This window comes from Saccopteryx leptura, chromosome 1, assembly GCF_036850995.1.
Source record: "Saccopteryx leptura isolate mSacLep1 chromosome 1, mSacLep1_pri_phased_curated, whole genome shotgun sequence".
Classification (NCBI taxonomy): domain Eukaryota; kingdom Metazoa; phylum Chordata; class Mammalia; order Chiroptera; family Emballonuridae; genus Saccopteryx; species Saccopteryx leptura.
Window position 1 is genome coordinate 52,096,771 of NC_089503.1, and position 26,290 is coordinate 52,123,060.

Genomic DNA, 26,290 nt, shown 5'->3' on the forward strand with positions numbered 1-26,290 from the left:
CTCTCTCTCACCCCCCCCCAAAGTATCAGTGAATTGTGGAACAGTATCAGTCTGACATACATCCAATTGGAGTTAGAGAAAAAAAGTGGGGAGAGGCAAAAAAAATCATTTGAGAAAATAATGCTCAAATTAAAAAAAAATTGGATGGAAACTATAAACTGATAAATCTAACAATCTCAAAAGAACTATGAAGAAATATGAAGAAAACTACATCAACTATCTCATACTCAAATTATTGAAAATCAGTGTTAAAGAGAAAAGCTTAAAAGCAGCCAGAAGAAGGGGTGGGAGTAGATGCTGCAAATAGGAACAAAACAAAACAGAACAACAACAAAATGTCAGCACATTTTTCATCAGCAACATACAAACAGGAAGAGGGTGGAACAACATCTTCACAGCACTGAAAGAAATGAAACCTGGTCGATTTTAATTCTACTCTAGGACAAAGTATCTTTCAAATATGAAAGCAAAATAAGACTGTTTCATACAAGTAAAATCTAAGACAATGAATCACTGCAGATCAGCATTAAACAAGATGTTAGACTAAGTCCTTCAGGGCAAAGAAAAGACGGGACTAGATGACAATTGGGTCTATACATATGGAGAACCCTGGAAATAGAAAATATGTAGTACATGTGAAATTCTTTTCTTTATTAAAAAACAAATAACAAACTAAATTCACATAAAAAGATATTATCTTGACCAAGTACAACTAATCTCAGGGATGTAAAGTTGGCTTATCATCCAAAAATCAATTATATTAATATACAATATCAACAGAATAAAAGATAAAACTACATAATTTCCATAGATGCAGAAAAAGCATTTGAAAAAATTCAATACCTCCACATGATAAAATCATTCAACAAACTAAGATTAGGAAGAGATTTCTTCAACCTGATAAGGAGCATCTAAAAAGCAAAACAAAACAAAAACCCCCAAATTAACATCATACTTAAAAGTGAAAAGACTATAGCAGGGGTCCCCAAACTTTTTACACAGGGGGCCAGTTCACTGTCCCTCAGACCGTTGGAGGGCCGGACTATAAAAAACTATGAACAAATCCCTATGCACACTGCACATATCTTATTTTAAAGTAAAAAAAACAAAACGGGAACAATTACAATATTTAAAATAAAGAACAAGTAAATTTAAGTCAACAAACTGACCAGTACTTCAATGGGAACTATGGGCCTGCTTTTGGCTAATGAGATGGCCAATGTCCGGTTCCATATTTGTCACTGCTAGCCGTAAGAAGTGATATGGTGTGCTTCCGGAGCCATGACGCGTGCCTCCCGCGTCACCGGAAGTAGTACTGTACATGAGCGACACTGCGCTTTGCGGGGCCCCCACATACAGTACTCCAGGAGCACAGGATGCGCATGCGCATCTGCATCCTGTGCTCCTCTCACTGACCACCAATGAAAGAGGTGCCCCTTCCAGAAGTGCAGTGGGGGCTGGATAAATGGCCTCAGGGGGCCAGGCCATAGTTTGGGGACCTCTGGACTATAGGCATTCAATACCCCAAGATAATAAAAAAGAATGCTTCCTCTTGACAAATCTACTCAACATTGTACTGAAAAATAATAGCTAAGATGATTAGTCAAGAAAATGAAATAACAGGCATCCGGATTGAAAAGGAAGAAGTAAAACTATCTCTATTCAGAGGTGACAAAAAAAAATGTTTATAGCCATACAGTAGAATATTATCCAGCAATGAAAAAAAAATGAAGATCTGATACAGGCTACCACACGGATAAACCCTGAAAACACTGTACTAAGGTAAGATGCCAGTCACAAAAGACCACATACATATTACATAATTCCACTTATATGAAATGTCCATAACAAGAAAATCTATAAGAACAGAGAGTAAATTAGTTGTGTAGGGCTGGGGGTGGCTAGAGAAAAGGGGAGTGACTGCTAATGGTCATGGGTATTTGTGGGGGAATAAAAAAATGTTCTAAAATTGATTGTAGTGATGATGGTTACACAATTTAAAACTTATTAAATTCTAGCCCTGGCTGGTTGGGTCAGTGGTAGAGCATCGGCCTGTTGTGCAGGAGTCCCGGTTCGATTCCCGGCCAGGGCACACAGGAGAAGCGCCCATCTGCTTCTCCACCCCTCCCCCTCTCCTTCCTCTCTGTCTCTCTCTTCCCCTCCCGCAGCCAAGGCTCCATTGGAGCAAAGATGGCCTGGGCTCTGAGGATGGCTCCATGGCCTCTGCCTCAGGTGCTAGAATGGCTCTGGTTGCAACAGAGCAACACCCCAGATGGGCAGAGCTTCGCCTCATGGTGGGCATGCCGGGTGGATCCCGGTCGGGCGCATGCGGGAGTCTGTCTGATTGCCTCCCCGTTTCCAACTTCAGAAAAATACAAAAAAAAAAACAAACCCAAAAAACACCTTATTAAGTTCTACACTATAAATAGGTGAATCATATGGTATATAAATTGTATCCCAATAAAAGTGTTTTATTTTAAAAACAAAGATAATTGCCCTGACCAGATAGCTCGGTTGGTTAGAGCATTGTCCCGAAATGTGAAGGTTGTGGGTTTGATCCCCCGTCAGGGCACATACAGGAACAGATCTTTGTTTCTGTCTCTCTCCCTTCCTCTCTAAAATCAATCTAAAAAAAATTAAAAATAAAATAAAACAAAGAAAATTGACTGTTTAAAGTAAAAATAACTATTATTGGGTTTATATCATATGAAAAAGCAAAATGCATGACAATAACAGCTCAAAAGACAAGAAGGGGGAATAGAAGCATACTGTTGTGAGGTTCTTATGATATTCATGAAGTGGCATAATATTATTTTAAGGTAGACTGTGGCAAATTAAAGATGTATCATATATACTGTATATTTTAGAGCAACCACTAAGAAAAACAACAACAAAAATTAATTTCAACTAATAAGCTAAGAATGGAGATAAAAGAGAATCATAAAAAAATAATCTCAAAGCAAGAAAGGAAGAAAAGGCAGGCAAAGAATAAGTGGGACCAACAGCATACTAACGGCAAGGTGGTGGATTTAAGCTCAACCACATTGATACGTAATGTAAATGGTCTGAATACTCCAATTAAAAAGCCGCACTTGTCAGACTGAATAAAAATGATGTAATTACCTATTTGCTTTATGTAAGAAACCCACTTTAAATATGAAGTCAGATTAAAAGTCAAAGGATGGGGCCCTGGCCGGTTGGCTCAGCAGTAGAGCGTCGGCCTAGCATGCGGAGGACCCCCGGTTCGATTCCCGGCCAGGGCACACAGGAGAAGCGCCCATTTGCTTCTCCACCCCTCCGCCACGCCTTCCTCTCTGTCTCTCTCTTCCCCTCCCGCAGCCAAGGCTCCATTGGAGCAAAAATGGCCTGGGCGCTGGGGATGGCTCTGTGGCCTCTGCCTCAGGCGCTAGAGTGGCTCTGGTCGCAACATGGCGATGCCCAGGATGGGCAGAGCATCGCCCCCTGGTGGGCAGAGCGTTGCCCCATGGTGGGCGTGCCGGGTGGATCCCGGTCGGGCGCATGCGGGAGTCTGTCTGACTGTCTCTCCCTGTTTCCAGCTTCAGAAAAATGCAAAAAAAAAAAAAAAAAAAAAAAAGTCAAAGGATGGGGAAAATGCACCACGCGGACACTAATCAACAGAAAGCTGGAGTAATTACATTACTGACCAACTGGACTTCAGATCAAGAAATAGTACCAGAGATTTTAAAAAGGACATTTGAGATTGATGAAGGGGTTAAGGACAGTCTTAAATGTTTATGACCCTAAGCACAGAGCTGCCGTACACAAGACGCAGAAACTGAGAACTGAACAGGGAACAGCTGTAGCCATCAGCTTAGAAATGGCAGTTAAGGCTACAGTAACCAATGACACCACCAGAGGTGAGGGTAAGGGAGAAAAAAAGACCAACGCCGAATCCTGAGACACATCAGCATTTCCAGAGTGAACAAGAAGAAAATCTTGTGAAGAAAACAAATAACTAGCATGGCAGGCGGAAAGGGAAGAGTACCTCAATGGGGCAGTGCGTGTGGCTACGTCAAATGCTGCTGAGAATAAACTAGGAACTGCAAGGCTCCCGCTGAGCTCACAGCAAGAATCACTGGCACACAGGCGTGAGCAGCGTGGGTGGGGAAATGGGGACAGAAGCCGGGGGGGTAGTGTATTGAGGTCTCTGCAGGATGTGAGGATGTGGAGATAAAGATAAAACCACCGACTTTGATTTCAATAGGTTGGGCTGAGAAAGGTGGGAGAGGAAGGTGTCAAGTCAAGGTGTTTTGTTTTTATTTTTGCTTCTTAATTGAGTTATAATGGTAAGAGCTAGGAAAGTAGGGCCAATGAAAATACAGAGAAGAGAAGGAATGCTGTGTTCCTACATGGCTATGGCTGAATCATCTAACCTGCCATGAGTTATGCCTGTTCCCAACCTGGAGATACGTCCCGGTAACTCAGCTCCCAACCCTGAGGCTGCCTGGCTCCTCACCTCCATTGTCCACCTCCTGACAGCCCTGTGTGCCCATACAGGACTGGCCACCATGGGTGGAAGAGCATGCTTGTTGGCCCCACCTTAAATTAGGCTGTTTATAAGGAATATTGGCAGAGCCTTTCAATATGAAGAGAGAGACTGGTGTTGGGGGCCCCAGGTAGAGAGGCACCAAATCCCAGAATGAGTCATCCCAGAAACCCAGTATGGCTAAAAATTCCTGCCAGCCAGCCATCAGTAGCAAGCAGATACATAGTCCACAGTACACTCTGTCCACATGAAGCAAGGTCATAAACAAAGGGCCGCTCACTCCCAGCAGGGCTCTTGACCCCACACAGCAGGGCTGGCTCCTGGCCTGCAGTGCAGAGAAAGAGCTTTGAGCAGAGGGCCTGTTTTCTAGTCCTGACTCTGCCATGAACTTGCGGTGTGACCCTTCCCTGAGGCCTCGGTTTTGCCTGGTAAACGAGGGGTTGGATGTGGAATCTCAAAGACTCCTGCAGCCTTGACCGTGTATGGGCAGTGGGTGCAGGAAGATGACTCGTCACCTCATGTCACACAGCTGCAGAAGACAGATGAGCTGAAGTCTTTGGCCTCCTTAGGGTCATGCAGCAGCGTCATTATCCCTGGGTTCACTACTTGCACCCCTCCTCCTCCTCCTCCTCTTTCCAGAGTCTCTGGAGTTGGCTCAAGTGATAAACCACTCTGCCCATCTTTCTCTTCATGAGATTTTCTTTAGTCTAAAAAGTCAACCTGGTTTGAGGCTGTGTGCAGAACAGGAGAACACAGGAGGCCCAGGCCATGGGGCCATACCCTGAGACCCCTGGCTCTGCACAGAGCTTCCCCTTCACACCCTCATAAACCCCATCAGAAGCCCAGGATCAACATCCATGAGGGGGCGAACCAGAGCCCCAGAGGACCCTGTATTTCTCTGGCCTGGTCCCTGAAAGGGCAGACAGATTCCTCAGGTCCTGGGGACCCTCAGCAGCCATGCTGTAGCTGGGAAGGGGACCTCATCATCTGTCTTATCTGTACACAGGGCTGAGCCCCCTCCTTCATGGGACAGCTGTTCCTGCCCATTCTTTGGACCAAAATTACATTAGGATCCTGCCATCAGTAGACCACAAATGAGGTACTGGTCAGGAGTTCGGAGACAGACCCATCTCCCGACTGTAGGATTCAGGCCTGGGGATGCCAGTGGGGCAAGTGACATGGAGGTTTAGGTGTTCAGACGGGGACGGAATTCCCACAGTGGTCCTGGGGAGACCTGGCTGAGTCCCAGGACAGGCTGGGGAGCACAGCCCAGGACCTGGGCCTTCTCATGAAGACCGGCTGGCTGAAGTCAGGGCAGAAGGACCACAGGAGGATCAAACAAGGCCACAGTAGCCACAGCGAATGCAGACTTTGCTTAGGGACCACACCCTCCCCGGACCCCTCTCGCACACACACATACCCCAGCAGTTTGGGTTTTGTGGCCAGGCCAGCCCACCACCTCCCTCACAGCGTCCTGCGCATGGCCCTCTCCCAGCCAGCGCTCCCTCCTCCCCGGCCAGCTCACCGAACGATCTCCCTTCCTTCCTTCCAGTACTTCCTCCTGGTTGTTCTCCTGAGGGGGAAAAGCAGGGGTGACTCCACGCCCTTGTTGCCTCACCTCATCATTCCTGCCCCTTGCCTGGCCAGACCGTGGTCACACAAGGCCTCCTTCGGGGCCCCGGTCTCAGCCGCTCCAGATGGGGGTTAAGTGGGATCAGGGTGGAGGGACTTCCCGTCGGGTCAGGTGCTCACTCTGTGGTACCCTGGACAGCAGGCAGGCAGCCCAGAATGAGGGCGGGAATGACCAGAGCTGTGGGAATGAAGCACGGGGCGGGGGTGGAGGCTGGAAGGAGGAGCCCACCAGGGGAGCAGAGCTGCCAAAGGCAGAGGCCCCTCTCTGTGGTGGAGGAACCCCGGAGACCCCGGGCAGTCGGAAGAGCGAGACCGCTTTGTCCACATGTCCAGAGCCAGGCTTTGGAAGGGAGCTGAGGTGGAACCCCTTTTGCGGCGACGGGGAAAGGGAGGTCTTGGAACTGCGGAGGGGTGAGGTCATCGGCTGGGGGACTGAACGCAGGGTGGGGTGTTCAGTTCTTACCGATCTGGATCTCTTCGGTGGCCCCGTTTCAGGGGCCCCAGTTTCCTGCGCTGCTTTGAATGCTGAGATCCCATGGGCCGGGGAGTGCCTCCTGGGAACAAAATCCCTGTCTTGGCAAAAGGATGCAAACCCAGCAAGAAAGCCAAGGGGGCCATGGTGGCCAGAGGATGGGCAGGGTTTGGGGGCTACTCCTGCAAGTGGCCCAGAGCCTGGGGCCACTCCTGGTCTCACTCGGCTCGGTCCTGCAGCTAGCACAGGCCACTGGGTGTCTTTGCCCATCACTGTGGCAACAGTTGCACTAACAGCCATCACTGACTCATTAGGACATGGAAACCTCTGCTGGTCAGTCCCCTCCCAAACCCTTCACAACCAGACTGAATCCCCAAGGCCTAAGCAGTCACACCACTCGGGGACATCCAACTGCTCATTTCCACAGCAACACAGAGAGGGTGAATTCCTGCAACTGCGGTTACCATAGCAACCCAGGCAGAGCCAGGGACACTGAGGACAAAGGCCCCATTTGGAGAACGACATTCACTGACACACTCTCTGTGGCCAGCCCTGTGCTAGGTAGGGTTCAGTAGCAGGCTCTGTGCTGGGGGAGACACACTGTCCCTCTGAGGAATGATGGGGGATTAGGATTTCCTTGTCTGTGTCCTCAGCCTCATCTTCTCTCTCCACCTAAAGCGTATTCCCTCACAGGGCTTCAACTCCCACAGCCCATTTATCAAGCATGTCCGTGCCTGCACCACAGGCCTGTAACCCTTCTAAACTCTAGGCCCCCCCATCTACCTGCTCTCTGGACACGCCCCCCCCCCCGCCCCCCGGATGTCCCACAGCACTTTACACAGAGTATGCAGCCTGGGACTTCCTGCTCTCTGGACACTGCCCCCCCCCCCATGTCCCACAGCACTTTACACAGGGTACGCAGCCCGGGACTTCCTGTGAGTCTAAGCACCCATCTCATATTCTGTCGCTGTGAGCGACAGACACATCCAACCCCTCAGGCACCACCATAGCTTCCTGCTTTTCCATGTCCACCCTTCTCTGCCAGTGCAGACAACCATCAAACCCTGAAGTCACCTACCACGCATCCCTCACCTGCACCCACGCCCTTCTCTAGACAAACATTCATTTTGGGCCACCCTGTCTGCTGCCCAGACCTTGGCAGCAGGATCTGCCTCCATGGTGTCTGCCCCAAACATGCTCCTTTCAAACCCATCCCCACCCCCCGCACCAGAGTGAGCTGTGTTCTACGTGCAAATCGTGCAAATCTGGTTACGTCTCCTGACCCTGCCTCATCCCCCCCAGAAGCTCCCCACTGCCTCAGGGCAGACGCTAAGCTGCTGTGCTGGGTCCCTGTCCTGCCAGCCCCTCCGGCCTCTCGACCACCAGACACTCCCTCTAACTCCCAGGTCCTGTCGCCTCCGCCTGGATCTTCCCTGCCTCCAGTCCCACGTCTTCCCCCTTCTTGTCCTCCCTTGGCTGCGCTCTGCAGTGAGTGCTTAGAACAGTGATTAGGAATCTTTGGGATTCAATTTCAAATTTCCGAGGAGCAAATGATGCCTAGCTGGAAAACCAGACATTGCTGACTCTACTCTGACTAGACCCTGGGGGACCCCTTGGTCTGCCAAGCAGACAGATAAAGACTTGTGAGGAGGCTGTGAGAGGCTGGGGAGGAAGGTGCATAGGCGAGCCCATTCTGTTCATGGTCATGAACTCCACAAAACAGAAGAACCCCAGACTGTCAGCTGAGGAGGGCATCTGGTCTCCCGGCCTTCACGTCACAGATGGGGAACTCAGAGGGAGGAAGGGTCCAAGCCTGGTCTCTCAGCTCTCAGTCTGCTGCTTTCCCCACTTTGACCCAAGTCTCAAAGCTCCAAGGCCAGCGTGGGGAAGGCTGCATGAAGGAATCCTGAGAAGACAGTGCCATGGCAGCTTCCGGGTGCAGAGTGGGTGTGTGCCCACCTGGACCTGGAGACCGCAGTTCTGTCTCTCATGAACTCGTAGACAGCCTGTTGCTGTGGGCAGAATGGAACTTTCCAGCCAAAGGACATCTCAAAGCCAATACTAGGCCACCACCACGTTCTCAGGCACAAGGTCCTCCCTGGTCCCTTTCTGCCCAAGATCTCAGGTTTACAAACTTGTCCATACATTAAACCAGGGAACGTGAACCAGGAAAAACCCCTGTCAACTGCAGGTGAAGCCAGCTTACTCCAAGGAGGCCTGTCCTCACTTTGAGGCTGGCGGTGGGGCTCAAGGCTACTGGACACCCTGGGGGAGGACTGGGAAGGATGGACAGAAGGAACCAGGGAACCTCAGGGCAGCACTGACTGCACCCCTCAGGGTCCCACCTCCTGGGGCAGGAAGCCCTTTGAAGCTAAGCTGACTGCCGGGTGATTCTGAAACCTCTGAGCAAGCACTCCCAGCAGCAGGGAGCCCGCTCTTGCCAGAGGGGTCCCTCCACCTTTGCAGCTGACAAGTTCTTCACTTCGAATCCAGTCCAAGCACACTTCCCATTGGTTCTAGTTTCTTGCTGAGACCCCACCGAACATGATCTCTGGGCTGTCACAGCACTTTGCACTTTTAAAGCACTTTTATTTATTTACTTTTATTGATGGATTGAATTTAGAGCACTTGTACACACATGTTAGCTGTTCGAATGGTGAGCAAAGCCTTGGAAGGAGGGCACTATTATTGATATTTCTCAGAAGAGGCAACTGAGGCTCCGGGGGAAGCGACTTGCCTGGTCAGTGGCAGAGCAGGCACTGGGCAGCCTACTGCCAGGCTGGGGGACTGGAGTGTGACAGCTCAGAGGCCATGGAGGCTTTAGAGGGGAGATTCTAGAGAACAGCATGGGCAGAGTGCTTCTAACACGTTTCGGGGAGAAACCCGGGCCTCCCACTGTGATGGCTTCAGGACACAGAGAGGCCGAGTAACCTAGGCCTGGATCTTGACATGACAATTCCTCAAGTCCCAGATACGATCTGGCATCCTGGGTACCCCTTCAACATGGATCTTCCTAAAACAGTTAACCCTTAGACAAGCTGCACTGGGGGAGGGGGAAAGGCCTAGGGGCGGGGGGGGGGGGCAGGGAGGCAGGGGGAGGGCATTCTCAGGTGACAGGTGGGCCTCAGCTTACAGATCCGCAAAGCAAAAGCCCCTCAGTGAATCAGACCTACCCTCTGCAGAAGGCTGGTTAGCCAGCATCCATGTCTACGTCAGCGTTTCGCCTCCCTGTCACAAACAGATCATCACAGTCTTCCATTAGCCACACGCTGTCCTCTCCCTGGGAGAGATTCAGGTAAATGTAATTTTCTCCATGTCCATACACATCCAGCAATGTTTCAGCTTCCTCTGAGATTCATGCATCAGGGACTCTATCGGGCATGCCTGTACTTATCCCGCCCTGGCTGGACAGCATTATAGGAGTGGAGCAAGCCCTGCACGCTCTGTCCTCCAATTATCCCAGCAGTTACCATGGCAACCTGCAGGCCCTCTTGGAGGTGTGTGAGGAGGAAGGGGTCCAGAGGGAAGGAGTGGAGAACGGGCATGCAGGGAGGGCAGCTCGTGGTGGGGCCCCAACCTGAGGCGGCAGACAGTGAGCACGGAAGAGAACAGGGGTACAGGGCCCAACAGGAAGTGGGGGCGCAGGGCCAGGACTAGGGTGAGCTGAACGAGGCATTCACCTGGGCTGCAAAATGTAAGGAGGTAGCAAAAAACTCCGCGATCAAGATAAATGATATTTAAATCAAAATGAATGTAAAAATATCCTGAAAATGTTGATTTTACAAACACAGGCAGGGTCCTAAACAGGGCTGGAATTAGGATGAGTCAAGTTTGGCCGAGACCTGCAATCCAGGGCTGGACCCTGCCTTTACTAAATTTTTTATTTGGTTCATTATGAATGTTTTTGCATTTATTTTTTAAAATGATTGTATTAAAATATTATTTATCTGGATTACTGAGCTTTTCAGCAACCCGTTAAATTTTGCACCTGAAGCAGACTCGCCCCTTACCTCGCCCTGCTCTCAGGCCCCGAGGGAAAGCAGACTGGGTCGGGGCGCAGGAGGGAGCCTGGTGCAGAGAGAGGCTCGCCACCGTCACGAGGAGCCCGCAGCCTGCGTCCAGGCCTGTCAGCTCTGACAGGATCAGATTCAGATTTGACAAGACTTTGCAACTTGAAGATTGCTGCTGGGGAGCACAGGTGCCACGCATGCACGCTGCCCCCTAAATATAAATACGTGGGGGGCTGACAGTAGGTAAGGGACTGCCACCGCCCGCCCTCCCTCAGGCTGGCTGTTGAGGGGAGAGGAGGGAGGCGGAGGAGAGGGGACCAGGGGGGGCGGGCAGGGAAGAGGCTGGCAGTTTTGCACGACTGAGAGCCGGAATGGCAGATTAGCTGTAACTGCCTGAAGCTGAGAGGCTGTTGATAAGTGTTACTAATAATCAACCTTCAGATCTGACACCCAGCTCAGGCTGGGATTACTGTTTTGAATGGAAATCCAACCCAAACTAGTAATTACCTGGGTGAGTGATGCCAGTCTTACTCTGGAGCCTGTTCTAGGCAGGGAGATGGCACCTACATGTCAGGGTGAACCACCAGAGAGAGGACTCCTCAAGAGGCCTCTTCCAAGAGCACAAGCTGGCCCGGCCTCTGCTCACTTGACGGGACGCAGCCCGCAGAAACACCCACCCTTCTCCCTAGGAACTGCAGTGGGAGCGACGCCCACCCATCACCCACGCCTCTAGGCAGCATCCGGACCTCAGGTCTCACCTGCACGGCCCGTCCTCCCTTGGGCTGGGTGGAGGTCTCTTGTGGACATTGTCCCTAGCTGTCAAAAGCAGTTTCTGGGGTCATGAAGGGGGGGGGTGTACTCCACAATACAGATGAAGCCCTCTAAGGCTCTGTCTGGGACCCTTGGACAGCTACACAGTTGTTCCCTGTTAGGTTGGGAGGCTCCTAGAATGGCCTGAGCTGGGGCCAAGTGAGAGGGGCAAGGCCACCATAGGGCAGAGCCCACCCTAGCCCGTCTCCATCCCTGATGAACAGCATGGCTTGCTCCCAGTGCCAGACCTGACCAGGTATGCCTGGAAACGCTCCCTGGAAATAAGCAGCATTCTCCGGCCCTTGCCTGTGTCTTCTTGGAGCCTCTCAGCCTGTCTGAAGGAGTCCTAGAAGGCCGGCATTACCCAGAACCAGGCTGGAGTGGGGAGGGCTGCTCCCACCTATGACCCTGCTTGGTCCCAGGGTACCCTCACGCCGGGGTCCTTCCCCCCATGGCTTCCCAGCAGGGCAGCAGGATACACAGGGGTGGTTAACAGTGGCGGCATATCATTCATCACCAAACACCTTCTGGCCTCTCTGCTGTGCCAGGCCCTGTTGCCCAGAGGGGAATAAGACAGTCCCTGCCCTCAAGAAGCACCGAAGAGGAGAAGTAGGCAGGTAATGATGGGTCACTACAATTGCAGGCGATCCCAAGTGAACTACAGAGACTGGTGGTGTGGATGAGCTGCCTCAGCAAGCAGACAGAGTTAGACCTGGTGGGATTCAGAGTGTAGGTGACCACAACCTTCCAGGCTGCAACTGGACCAGTGAACCACAGTCCATTCCAAGTGTAAGAACATTCAGCGCCCTCCCCAGCATGCGGCAACACCTCGAGGGTGCCATCTAGTGATAGCACGGCAGGAGTGCAGCCCTGTCTTTGGGCCCAGGGGTATCCCTCAGCTGTCTTCTCCTGGAAAAGACCTCTAAACTCAGTTGTGCAAAGGAAACCGGAAAGTGGCCTGGCTTTGTTCACAAAGGCCTGGGACTTGGAAGAAAGAGGCCCAATGTGCCCCAGGATCTGGAAGCTGCTGGGCATCAGGCAAGGAAGGGCCTGTGTCTCTGGAGCTCCGGGGTCCCTCCAGGGCACACTGCTGCCCTGTAACGGCTCCTTCAGCAGTGTCTCCCCACTGCTCCACTGGGACCTCAGCTCTGGCACCCGATCCTGGCCTGGCCCACAGGGAGAGGGGACAGGAAGCCCACACCCAGAACTGGCCTGCTCAGCCTCTCAGGTGCTGTGACAGATGGGGGCCCCAGAGAAGCTGTGCTCACCATCAGCTAACTCATCCTGCTCCTGTGGGTAGGAAGGGACTCACTTTCTCCTTGCGCTCAGACCTCAGCTCTCAGATACTCTACTGGATTCTGCAATGCCTGTTGCACCAATCTTTTTCCTTTCTTGCCAAAGTAGTAGTGAGGTGAAGTGCGGTGAGTGGTCTCCAAAGCAAAGTGCCCAGGCTGGCGAGCACTCAGGCAGGGGTGAGCCAGGTGTGTCGGGGATGCAGAGGAAGGAGGGAGGGAGTGTGCCCAGATGTGGGGCAGGGGAGAGGAAGAGAACAGGTAAGTGTGAGGTAAAGGAAACCATGCACTGGGGAGTATCTGAGGCAAACATTTTCTTAAAGGGCCAGGCAGTAAATAGTTGGGGCTTGCAGGCTGTGCTCAACTCTGAGGCTGTAGTGTGAAAGCAGCCAGAGACCATCTGTAAACAAACAGGCGTGCATGTGTTCCATTTAACTATTTACCAAAACAGGCTGCCAGCCCACGCAACCACAGTTTGCCTATTTCATCCAAACTCATTGCCCACCACAGTTGCTGTCCATGCTGGACCACTGAGGCCAGAGCCCAGTAATTACGTCATCCCAAAGACGGCCAGCAAGTACCAGAAGCTCAAGGGACTACCAGCCCACTTCACCGCTGTCTCCTAGAGCGAAGTCGGAGGTGGCTCCGCAAAGGGCTGGACGGAGTAGGAAAAAAGGTCAGCGCAGTGCGAAGCTGGGCTAGGGGCACCCCCGGATCTCAGTCCTCTCTCCGTTTCCCCAGACACTCACCTGCAGTGGGAGGCTCTGCACAGCTGTAGCTACTCCCCTTTCTTCCCAGCAGGGCTTTCTCACCATCCAGCTGATTTGTCCCTCCAGCCCCTTCCCAAACAGGAAACCCCCAAAGGCAGGTGGGAGGATGGGACTGAAGTGCCCCAAGGACACGCCACGGGACAGATGACACCCCGGGAAAGAAGAGGTGGCCGGAGGGGGGAGGGGGTGTAACCCAGCACCAGGACCCGGGGACCCAGGAGGGGCCAGGCTGGAGCTGACCCCTGCCCCGCCAGGCGGGGCCCAGCCGGCCCGACCCGTTCTGGGACACGCGGCTGTATCCCCCACCAGCGCCCCCACCCCAGCTCCGTCCCCCGTAGGTGGCGCCGTGGGGAGAAGATCACGAGTCGCAGGCTGTGCCCTGGGGCTCTCCTGTTACACTAAAAGTGAGACCGGGGAAGATGGTATCGAGGCCCTGCAGAGGCAGCGCGGGCTCATCCAACATTGATGCGGCCCCGGGAGGCCCCAGAGCCCCTTGTGGGGGGAGCTGGGTCCCAGCTCCCAAATCCTCTGGGATGGGCCTGGCCGGCAGGTAGGATCCGCACCGCAACTCACCCCCAGCGTCACTCTGGTACCTTTCCGCCCCTCCATCTAAGGACCGCTCCAGTGCCCAGCGCCTTGTGCAATCATGCCTCGTCCTGGGCCTGGGGATGGGGCAGTGTGCCCTTCCTCCCTCCAGTTTCCAATCCTCCCCCGGCACAGAGGCAAAAGAGGGAGCTGGCCTGTCTATATCCCCCACCCCCAACACCAGTCAATTCCCTCCAGTATACCCGCCTTCGGTCAAATACACACTACTTGCACACATCCACATCGCCACTGGGTGGCGCACACTCCCCTCCAGGCAAAGGTGCGCAAACTCATCCATATACATTGAGTTGTGCACACCCTGGCATAACACGCACATACCCCAGACATACTCCTCCTGGTGCACACACTCAGATGCACACACAGGGAAACACTAATGGAAGCCTTCTTCCAGAGGAGCCCAGCCCATCACTGCCTCTGCTCTTTGACACTTGATGAAAGAGAGAGAATAGTACCCAGAATGTCCCACCCAGGGCAAGTCAGACTGGGGAGGAAGTGTCTGTGCAAGGACAGTGCCCTCTTGGAGTCTTACGGCGTTCCTGGTCTGGTGCTTAGTTGGTCTGAAGTGCCCAAGAGGGCATGGAGGCAGAGCCAGGTTGGGACTAAGTATTTGCTGAGGAATGTGACTTTGTAAGAAGATAATCCTGGGTCCCAGTTACCCTCCCTGGCCCCAAAGAATCCCAGATGCTGGGCCCTCCTGGCCTGAACTCTGTGCCCCTCATTCTGGCACTAGGCTGCAGTCGGCTGGCACAGTTCTCTAGCATCATTCACCTGAGGAGAGCTGCCTCCCCTGAAAATAGCACGGGCAGGCATTTCCTAAAGCCTGCTACTTCCCCACAACTTGGCCTGTCACTCATGGACAGACCCCCCAGTCCCCCCAACACCCAACACACACACCCAACACACACACACACAGACCCCCCCAGTCCCCCAACACCCAACACACACACACACACACCCAACACACACACACACACACACACACACACACACACACCTAGGGCTTTCTTTGTTCAGAAGATACAAGACCAGATCATCTGCCTAAGGCCTCACCGGGGGGCTGGCTGGGAAGACACGCACGATCCAGATCTAATGTTCCTACTTCAGCACAGCCCACACTGCTCAGAATGGACAGAAAAGATCATTTCTCCCCAGCACAGCCCACACTGCTCAGAATGGACAGAAAAGATTTCTCCTCAGCACATGCTGGGGGTCAGAATCTTCCAGTGAGACCCAGGCTCATCAGCATTAATCATCAAGGTACAGGATTTTCCAGAGTGAAGGAATTAGATGTCAATGGGTACCCATGAGCCTCTGCTTTGTCAACTGTTCTCCAGACTGTGGGCATAGCTGCCTCTTCCTTTTACTTTTGCTTACAGATATGATGTCTCTGCCCCAGGGTCTTTCTGCTTGAATGCATCAAGTTGCCCTACATTGGAAACCTCAGTGTGGGCAAGTCCCAAAGGATTTAAAGTCCTTGCCTCTCTTCCATAACTGACTTCTCTCCCCTCCCCCCAACCACCCTGAGCCCCAATCACACCAGCCACACGGGAGGTAGACCACCGCCCACTACTGTCTTCAGCAGAGCTATTCCTCCAATGACCTGGGTGCCACCATTCCCATTTGCCCCACCCAGTCTAGTCGTCTTGATCCTGTACTGCTAGAAATCTACCGAGAGACAAGTTTCTAAAAAGCTATGGAGCAAAGCAGGTCCCCCAATCACCTGCCTCTGGTGGCTACCTCTGCTGCCCCTGCCGACAGCCCCTCACTGGTACTGCCATGGCCAGGGCCTCCAACCCCAGCCTGCCCTGTTCTCATCCCTCCACCCTGGCCTTTCCAATCACAGAACACACACGGAGGCCACAGGTCATGTATTTACAGAACCCAAGAGCTATATGAGTGATTAGTCAAACCAGTCCAGCCCCCTCAACTTCAGGGGAAAAAAGTCCCAGATCCAGAATGGGAATTAGTAGGGCACTTGGAATCAAATCCTGGACTGCTGACTCCCTTCACAGTGCTCCTTCCAATACACCGTCCGCTTCATAAAACCCAGTGTATAGACAGTAAAAGTGTTGCCTTCTTATTTCAGAATAAACTGCTAATGACCTATATGTCACAGTGGTCAGCCTGCTGTCCCCAGGCCTGGTCTTCCCTGCAGCTGCCCAGTTCCTGCCAGCTTCTCTGCTGATTTTGACCCCCTGGCAGTCAGGACTAGAGTTTGCTAGCCAATTCTTCAGACCTCTCTCAGGTGGTCTCTCTGCAGCTATGTTACAGGTCCACGTCCTGACAGAGAGGTCTGTTTCAGCTGCTGATCTACTTGTGAATTCTCCACTGGGGCTAAAGGCTCAGTTCCTCTTGGGGAAGCTAAATCTTATCACCCATACCTCAGGCACCAGCTAAAGTCTCCAGCCTCATAGTCCCCATGTGACCTTGATTCTCATCCCTAGCCTAGAGGTCCTATAACTGTGTTCCTCTTACTCAACTGGTCCCGACTGGTTCCTGCCAACTCTTTATTAGTTATGCCCTTCCAATCCCGAGCCTGCCTCCCTAGATGCCGTGCTGATCCATGCTTTCCTGCCCACTCCTCGCACAGAGCTCCTGATTACACTGGGGGAGGGCCTGCCTGAGTCACCACACCTATCTTTGTATCTAGGAATGGCCCAGCTTAGAGATTCATTTCCATGGAAAAGTCCTGATGTTAGTGGAAAAGCCCTGCTATGGGCCAGGTAAAAAATCACAATAGCTAACAATTAAATAGCACTTCCTATGTGCCAGACACTGTCTCAAGCACTCTACACTGATTAAGCCTTACATATATTAACACATTTAATCCTCACAACAACCCTATAAGAGAGTTACTATTATTACGTCCAATTTAAAGATGAGAAAAACTATGCCTTCAGCTGTTCAGTAGTTTTCCAAAGGTCACAAATGTACTGTGCGAATACTGTAAAGGAATGAGAAACAGCTTTCTGGAACACGAGAATGCAGAAGCCAGAGCCATAGTTCAGTAGCATCCAGACACTGACTCTGGCTTCGCCTCCCACCCAGCCCCACCCAATCCCACCCCAGCCAATAGGATGTGGCTTTGCTGGCATGAAGTTACATTTAGAACCAGGAGAGCCTGATTTTTGAAAACAGAAGCACAAATTCTGTTAGTATCAAGTTCTCTTGGAATGGTAAAGTAAGCCTTTCTACAAAAGGGCTACTTTACAGTAAGAATTTGGCTACTTCTCAACTTGACAGAAACCTACCTGTGCAGAAAGTATCACTGGCAACTGTGTGGCCTGTTTGGGAACCAAGGGGCCAGAAGAAAGTTATACCAAGATATGTTGTAGGAAACGTCTGGCCACTGCGGTCCCCTTGTCACCAATAAACTCCGGGTAAATTAAATCAGGAACTCACTTCACCTAATCCTACAGCGAATGTGTGTGTGGTCTTTCTGCTAACTCACAGCCCATCTGAAAGGCTACAGAAACATTTTCTCACTCAGTTCTCACAATGACCTTTCGCTGTAAGAAAATCATTGCTCCTATTTTACAAATGGGGAAATTGAGACTACAGAATATTAAGTAACAATTTACTTAATACACTTCTTACCAGGCTTTTGATTCTTTTACTTTCACAAGTGGCAGATGTGATTTCTATAACCATCCAAAACAGGAAGGATTTTCCCTTCCTGTGCTATATTTAGACAGCGAGTAAGAGGTAGAGCTGGGATTCAGACCAAGTTTATCTGATACCCAAGCTCAAGCTCTTCACACTGTCCCCTTGATGCCATCTCAGCAACCCTGTGCCTTGGGAGTCCCAGCCTTCCCTAGACATGTTTAGTACAGGTCATGTCTTGCTTCCTTGTCCTTATCTCCTATTTAAAATGATTACAAAGCTGCAGCAATCAAAACAGTGTGGTATTGGCCTAAGGGGCCGACTCAACAGTACATAACACACCATCGTTATATGAAACTTGCTATATGAAAACACCAACTTGTATACTTTAAATCTACATAATTTCCATACATCAATTATACCTCAATAAAGCTAGAAAAATAGCAAGCCAATGATAACAATAATAATATCAACAAAAAGACAGCCATTAAAATGTCCACTATAGGCCCTGGCCGGTTGGCTCAGTGGTAGAGCATCGGCCTGGCATGCAGAGGTCCCGGGTTCGATTCCCGGCCAGGGCACACAGGAGAAGCGCCCATCTGCTTCTCCACCCCTCCCCCTCTCCTTCCTCTCTGTCTCTCTCTTCCCCTCCCGCAGCCCAGGCTCCATTGGAGCAAGGATGGCCCGGGCGCTGGGGATGGCTCCTTGGCCTCTGCCCCAGGTGCTAGAGTGGCTCTGGTCGCAACAGAGTGACGCCCCGGAGGCGCAGAGCATCGCCTCCTGGTGGGCAGAGCGTCGCCCCCTGGTGGGCATGCCAGGTGGATCCCGGTCGGGCGCATGCGGGAGTCTGTCTGACTGTTTCTCCCCGTTTCCAGCTTCAGAAAAATACAAAAAAAAAAAATGTCCACTATTAATAACAGCCAAAACCTTGGATCATGCCAAGTGCCCATCACAGTGGAAGAGATGATGGTGGTAAATTCATACAGTAGAACAAATACTACACAGCAGTGGGAACAAACACACTGCACACTGCACACCAAAACACGATGCATCTACTATCAAGCTTGAAAAAGAAGACGCAAAAAGAGTAGAGTTGATACTCTTACATTAAAATCAGCAAAGCTAATCTCTGCTGTTAGAAATCAGCTTGATGGGAGTAAGGATGGTGGTCATCCTTGTGTCAGGGGACAGCGACAAGAAGGGCTTCTGATTACAACAGGGTATTAATTTTGTAAAAATTCTCTTTACAGATAGAAAAGACGGGCACAAGACTTGAATAGACATTTCTCCAAAGTACAGATGACAATAAGCACATGAGAAGATGCTCAAAATCACTAGTCATTAGGGAAATACAAATCAAAACCACAATGAAAAACCATATCATACATCCTAGGATGGATATAATAATAATAAAGTAATACTAATCATATTTTAGAAATGGAAAATAACGGGTTGGTAAGGATGTAGAGAAATGAGAACCCTCATACATTGCTGGTAAGAATATAAAATGGTGCAGTCATTATAGAAAACATTTTGGTGGTTCCTTAGAAAGCTAAACATACAATTATCATATGATCCAGCAATTCCTCTCCTAGGTGTGTGTGTGTATATATATATCCTGAAAACAGAGACTGGATCTGACATTTGCACATCAATGTTCATTGCAGCATTTTCTTTACTTAAAAAACATTTTTTAAATTGATTTTAGTGAGAGAGAGAGAGAGAGGAAGGGGGGAGGGAGGGAGGGAGGGAGAGAGAGAAAGAGAGAGAGAGAATCATTGACTTGTTCCACTTATTTATGCATTCATCGGTTGAGTCTTCTATGTGTCCTGACCAGGGATTGAAGCCACAGCCTTGGTGTATCGGGACAATGCTCCAACCATCTGAGCTACCCAGCCATGACATAACAGCATTTTCATAATATCCAAAAGATAGAAACAATCCAAGTGGACATCAACAGTTTGATGGATAAACAAAATGTGGTTGATGCATATAACAGAATATTATTTGGTCAAAAATGTGATAAAGTTCTCATATATGCTACAATGTGGATGGACCTTGAAAACTATATGCTAACTGAAATAAACCAGACACAAAAGAAAAATATTGTTATGACTCCACTTACATGCAATATCTAGAAGAGGCAAATCATAGACACACAAAGTAAATTAGAGGCCACAAGGGGCTGGGGGAAGGTTGAATAAGGAGTTACCTCTTAATGAGCACAGAGCTCTTGTTTGGGGTGATGAAAAGTTTTGGAAATAGTGGTGATGGTAACACAACATTGTGAAGGTAATTGATGCCACTCAGTTGTACACTTAGAAATCACTGAAATGGGCCCTGGCCGGTTGGCTCAGTGGTAGAGCGTCGGCCTGCCGTGCAGGAGTCCCAGGTTCGATTCCCGGCCAGGGCACACAGGAGAAGCGCCCATCTGCTTCTCCACCCCTCCCCCTCTCCTTCCTCTCTGTCTTTCTCTTCCCCTCCCACAGCCAGGGCTCCATTGGAGCAAAGATGGTCCGGGCACTGAGGATGGCTCTGTGGCCTCTGCCTCAGGTGCTGGAATGGCTCTGGATGCAACAGAGAGACGCCCCAGAGGGGCAGAGCATCGCCCCCTGGTGGGCATGCCGGGTGGATCCCGGTCGGGAGCATGCAGGAGTCTGTCTGACTGCCTCCCCGTTTCCAGCTTCAGAAAAGTGAAAAGAAAAAAAAAAGAAATCACTGAAATGGCTAAATTTGATTATACATATTTTACCACAAAACCTCAATTGTATTGCTATACACTAGTAATGAGCAACTGAACAAGAAAAAACTTTAATACCACCTACAATATTAACAAAAAATATGCAATACTTAGGGATAAATCTTACAAAAGAGGTGAGAAACTTACACATTGAAAACTACAAAATATGCCTGAGAGAAACTGAAGGTGATCTAAATAAACAGAAATATACCATGTTCATAAGTTGGAAGGCCCAATATTATTATACCTCAACTCTCCCCAAATCGATCAGTAGAGACAACACAATCCTAATCAAAACCCCAGCAGGGTTTTTTTGTTTGTTCTTTGTAGAACTGGAAAATCTCATTTAAAATTACTGTAAAATTGAAAAGGACCTAAAATAGCCACAACAACTTTGAAAAACAACATCCTGGTTTCTCCAGGGTTCGGGTGGAAGAGCACCTCCCCCCCCCCCCACCCCCAGTCATTCCTTCTCTCTTGTTTTGACTCCACACTCACCAAGCAACCTTTGGATCTGACTTGCCAACTAGCTAGATTCTGGTTGTAGATGGGCCCTGGGTAGGGCCACTGTAATAACTATAAAGGGTCCTTCACAATTGTGGAGTCATAAATAGGTGTTCTAGTTTGGAAAAACAAGAAACAAAGTTGAAAGTCCTGAACAGCCTAAACTCAAGACTTATTATAAAGCTATAGTAATCAAGACAGAGTGTCACTGCTGTCAAGAAAGACAAATACACTGGTGACGCAGATACATAGTACAGAAATAAATTAAATGTAAGGACAAAGTCTTTTAATAAAGCTGAAAAAGAAAGGGAAAGTCCTCTCAACAAATGGTGCTGGAACCATTAGATCTCTGCCTTTTTTTTTAATGAACCCTATATCATATACAAAAGTTAACTCAAAATAGAGCACAGGCCTAAAATATTAATTCTATAATTAGAAAATTCCTAGAAGAAACCTGTCACTTCAAGTTAGGCAATGATTTCTTAGATATGACACCAGAAGCACAACCCATAAAAGAACAAATTGATAAACTGGACTGCATCAAAAGTAAAAAGTTCTGCTCTTTGAAATACATAAGAGAATGAAAAGAAAGGCACAGACTTGGAGAAAATACTTGGAAGTCATACATTTGATATAGGACATGTATTCAGAAGATACAAAGAACTCTCAGATCTCAAGGACAAGGAAACAACCCAGTTAAAAACTAAGACAAATGTTTTAACAGATATACTACCCAAAAGAACAGATTTGGATGGCAAATAAACACATGGAAAGATGCGCAATATCATTAGTCCTCAGGGAAAGGTAGAGCAAAATAACAACGATATTCTACTACGTGCCTCCTAGAATGGCTGAAATGAAAAAGACTGAGTATACCAACTTGTCTTAAGGATGTAGCAGAATTGGAATTCTCATACCTACTCTTGAGAATGTAAAATGGTATGACCACTTTGGAAAAGTTACACTGTTTGTTTCTTAAAAAGTTAAATGTACACCTATCATATCATCCAGTCAGTCAACTCCTAGGTATTTACCGAAGAAAAACAAAAATATATATCCATACAAAGACTTATGCATAATGTCACATTTTTATTTGTAATAGGCGAAAAGTGGAAACAACCCAAGTGTCTACCAACAGGTGAATGTATAAACAAATGACGGTATCTCCATATAATGGAATATTACTCAGCAATAAAGAAAAATGAACTACTAATTTGTGACCCAACATGGAAGAAAATCAAAATAACTCCGCTGTGTAAAAAAAGTCAGACTAGCGAGCCTGACCAGTGCTGGTACAGAGGATGGAGCATCAACCTGGAGTGCTGAGGTCACAAGTTCAAAACCCCAAGGTTGCCAGCTTGAGTGCGGGGCTGCTGGCTTGAGCAAGCAGGGATCATCAATTCAATTCCAAACGTTGTCAGTTTGAGCCCCAAGGTCGCTGGCTTGAGCAAGAGGTCACTGGTTCAGCCTGAACCCAAAGTCTGATCCTGGATCAAGGCATATACAAGAAGCAATCAGCCTGACCAGGTGGTGGCGCAGTGGAGAGAGCATCAGACTGGGATGCAGAGGACCCAGGTTCGAGACCCTGAGGTTGCCAGCTTGAGCGTGGGCTCATCTGGTTTGAGTAAAGCTCACCAGCTTGGACCCAAGGTCGCTGGCTTGAGCAAGGGGTTACTAGGTCTGCTGAAGGCCCGCGGTCAAGGCACATATGAGAAAGCTATCAATGAACAACTAAGGTGTCACAACAAAAAACTGGTGATTGATGCTTCTCATCTCTCTCTGTTCCTGTCTGTCTGTCCCTATCTATCCTTCTCTCTGACTCTCTGTCTCTGTAAAAAAATAAAAATAAAAAAAGAAGCGCCCTGGCCGGTTGGCTCAGTGGTAGAGCATCGACCTGGCGTGCAGGAGTCCCGGCTTCGATTCCCAGCCAGGGCACATAGGAGAAGCACCCATCTGCTTCTCCACCCCTCCCCCTCTCCTTCCTCTCTGTCTCTCTCTTCCCCTCCCGCAGCTGAGGCTCCACTGGAGCAAAGATGGCTCCGGCGCTGAAGATGGCTCCATGACCTCTGCCTCAGGCGCTAGAATGGCTCTGGATGCAACAGAGCAACACCCCAGATGGGCAGAGCATCGCCCCCTGGTGGGCATGCCAGGTGGATCCCGGTCGGGAGCATGCGGGAGTCTGTCTGACTGCCTCCCTGTTTCCAGCTTCGGAAAAATGAAAAAAAAAAAAAAAAGCAATCAGTGCACAAAGTGAAGCAACTGAGAGTTGATGCTTCCCAGTCTCTCTCTTTAAAAAAAAAAGAAAGAAAGAAAAGAAAAACAAAAGAGAAAGAAGCCAGACTAAAAACGAGTACATACTGAACAATTCCATGTGCATAAAATTCTAGGAAATGCAAACAAATCATGCAGTGTTTTCCTGAGAATCAGGAGACAGGTCAATTTCAATGGGGACCTGAAGGACAGAGGTTTCCCAGGTTCAAAGATGTGGTGGGAGCAGAAGCCATAGTCTAGTGTTGGAAAGTGATAGTTCATTATTAACAACTGCTTTTATTTGTTTGTTTTTGCAGGAAAAAAGATTAGGAACTATACAGAATTCTTGCTTTAAAGTTTTCCTCCTATATAGGTATTAGATCGTTGGCATATGCTACTACTTATTTCTACTAGAGTCTTGTGAGCTCATCTGGGGGAAGGATTTATGTCTTTGTATCTCCTTATCTTCAAGGCCCAGCACATAGTTTGCACTCCATACAGTGTTTGTTGAATAAGTGAATGAACGGGATTTGGCATCAGACCACAAGCTGGAAGGCTTTGTTATTTTAAGTTTTCTATTTCAGTCATTTTAGAGTTCCTCTCCACAGACAGCAATGCTTTTCCAAAGGGCACGGTCACTGGGGCTGTGAGCTGACAGCAAGGAGACTGTTAGTATTGTGCAAGGAAGGGTTGATGAGGAAACAGACTAGAACAGTTTTTTACCCCCACAAAGGAGGCAATGAAAGCAAAAAAAAAAAAAAAAAAGAAAGAAAGAGGGGGGCCCAGTTGCACCCATCTTGAGAAGGGAGGCAGGACAAACCTGAGTCGGTTTAAAAGCTGAGAAAAGATCTCCAATCAAGAGAGGGACTTGAGGAGAGCCGGGAGGAGGGAGAAGGGAGAAGGGAGAAAGGAGGAGGGAGGAGGGAGGAGGGAGATGGGGATTCGGAGCAAGGGGCCTTAGCCTGGAGTACAAGAAACACCTGTTCCCTTGAATCTGGGAAAGCAAGAGCTGTCAGAGATGCAAGAAGGTTTTCAGCAGACTGCAGGGAAAGAGCAGTAGGAAGCAGGTCTTCAAAGAGGAGAGCGCAGCCATTGAAGGAAGTTTTTCTTCAGTGCTCACCATTTCGAGCCATGGATAAAAACAAAAAAATCCAGAATTCTGAAGATCAACACGGGATTACGAACTTTAAAAACAACAAAAATCTATCTACTATCATGTTTTCATTTTTTAAAGAGAGGTAACATTTAACACACCAAAAAAAGAGTAGAAAGGACAAAATTTCGGAAAAATATCTACTCCACTTTTCCAAATCACTCCACTGTCCTTATTTTCCCCACTTCGCCAGGAAGGATGATTCCTTCCTCCCAGACCAGCGCGTGGGCGGCGCGGCTCCACACCGCCCACGCGGGCAGCCGCTCTCTGCCCCGCGGGGCGGGCGGGCACACTGTGCCGGGAGCCAGCCATTCCCCCGCCGAGGGTCCCGCGGGGCACAGACCCCAGCGGCGGGCCTGGAGCCAGCGGCGCCCCACCCCCTGCCCCACCCGCAGGGTCGCCCGCAGCCGGTCGGCGCTCTTCTACGCGGCTCCTGCGCCGACTGACGCCGCGGAGCGGTGGGGTGGGGTGTAGGTGGCAGCTCGCTGGCCCCTGTGGCCCGTGCCCCTCTCTAACAGCTCTGCCCGCAGGTGTGAAGACACCCTCACTCAACTCGGGTCTCGCACATTCGAGGCTATCGGTACCGATGTCGCGGATGCTCGAGGGTCTGGCAGCTCTCACCCGCGGGAACGCCGGCTGCTCTCGCAGTAAGCGAGCATCGATGGGCCCCGCGGAGTCCATCCTCCTGGCGCCCGCCCTACCTGTCGTAGCTCCAGCGGCTGTAGGACAGGGTCCGGTGGCTACTGACTCCCTCCATCGCCGCCTCCGGGATCCTCGGGCGGCGGCGGAGGCTGCACCGGGTTAGAAGCTCGCTGGCTGCGGGCCGGAGGACTGTACCATCGCCCCCCCAGCCTGCTCCCCGGGGGGTGGGGGGAACGCCCCCTCCGGCTCTGCCAATGGCGGGGACGCGTGGGCTGCGGGGACTCAAGCCCGAGGGGCCCCCTCCCCCGCGCTGAGTCTCGCGGGGGCGCGTGTGCTGCAGCCTCGGCTGCTTATTTATTTATTTCTGATGTGTGCTCCACGTCGCCATGGCAACGCTCCATCTATTTCGGCGTCACTAGGGCACCGCGCTTTCAAACCTTCCCGGGACAGGGACTGCTTTCCTTCCTCCTGCAGTAGGAGAAACGCGCCCGGTACCCAAGCCCCCTCTGCACAGATGGCCCTTCCTCTCCAGCGCGGGGGTTGGTGGGGGTGTGGGGTCTTCGTTCACTCCCTCTAACCTTCCACCGTCAATTGCCCCCCTTCTCAGGAATGGAATACCCAACCCCGGAATTTCGAAAATTTCCCTTACCTCTTCCGCCCCTTTTCCCCAAGCTGGGAAGTCCTTTAACCTCCGGGATACCCCTTCTCCGAAAACTGTTGGGACTCAGTCCTCTAGTTACCTGAATAGAAATCCACTTCTTCCTCCCTCCTTCCTCACTGGATTCCCTTGGCCCCGCTCTGCAGCATACTGTGGCTCTCTTGGGTTCCGAGGACCAAGCTCTGTGAACAATCCCATCTCTAGGCCGTCCATTTCTGTTTATTTCCTTTGTGCTTGCCCTTCACTAAATCCAGCTGTTGCCTTAACTAGCGGACACTGTCTTCTTTGTCTACATCTGGCTGAGGTTGGCCCAAGAGGAGAGCTGGGTCTGCTGTGCGGAGCGGGGTGGGATGGGGAGGGAGAGCTAGCCGGCACCTCCAGTCCCCCGCCCCCCTCCCTCCAACACTGCCTGCGGGGATTTACAGGTGTAATCTCTTTGCAAGGTCACGGAAGCCTAGGAAGGACTTTCCAAATACAGTTGTGGGGAGGCTGCGCTAGCACACTGGCTCCCAGGGCGAGTGGAGGTGGAGTGCAGGGTGTAGGGTGAGCTACACTAATCCAAGGATCAGGGGCAACTCCTGTGAAAGATTTACTTGTTAACCCTTAGTTACAGGGCTTGCAACTGGCAGAGCACCTGTTGC

General features: G+C 50.2%; 2 protein-coding genes across 12 annotated transcripts in view; one reads left to right on the top strand and one right to left on the bottom strand.

The window, feature by feature from the left end:
- RIC3 (RIC3 acetylcholine receptor chaperone) overlaps positions 1-13,878 on the top strand; it is a 137,364-nt gene extending 123,486 nt beyond the window's left edge. Inside the window, exon 7 of the transcript XR_010749121.1 lies at positions 13,865-13,878. The gene's annotated coding sequence lies outside the window, so the exon portion shown is untranslated. The remainder of the gene's footprint in view (positions 1-13,864) is intronic.
- TUB (TUB bipartite transcription factor) overlaps positions 1-25,999 on the bottom strand; it is a 96,047-nt gene extending 70,048 nt beyond the window's left edge. For 4 of the 11 annotated variants that reach the window (XM_066366275.1, XM_066366262.1, XM_066366294.1 and 1 more), the window contains exons 1-4: positions 25,051-25,128; positions 9,785-9,839; positions 6,603-6,693; positions 6,033-6,080 (exon numbers count right to left, since the gene is read on the bottom strand). In XM_066366275.1, the coding sequence (XP_066222372.1) occupies positions 6,033-6,080; positions 6,603-6,693; positions 9,785-9,812 (167 nt within the window). In that variant the 5' untranslated portion in view covers positions 9,813-9,839; positions 25,051-25,128. Of the gene's footprint in view, positions 1-6,032; positions 6,081-6,602; positions 6,694-9,784; positions 9,840-25,050; positions 25,306-25,731 lie in introns of those variants that run through there. The other 7 variants (XM_066366287.1, XM_066366280.1, XM_066366260.1 and 4 more) reach the window with 6 other exon arrangements.
- Between the last annotated feature and the right edge of the window lie 291 nt (positions 26,000-26,290).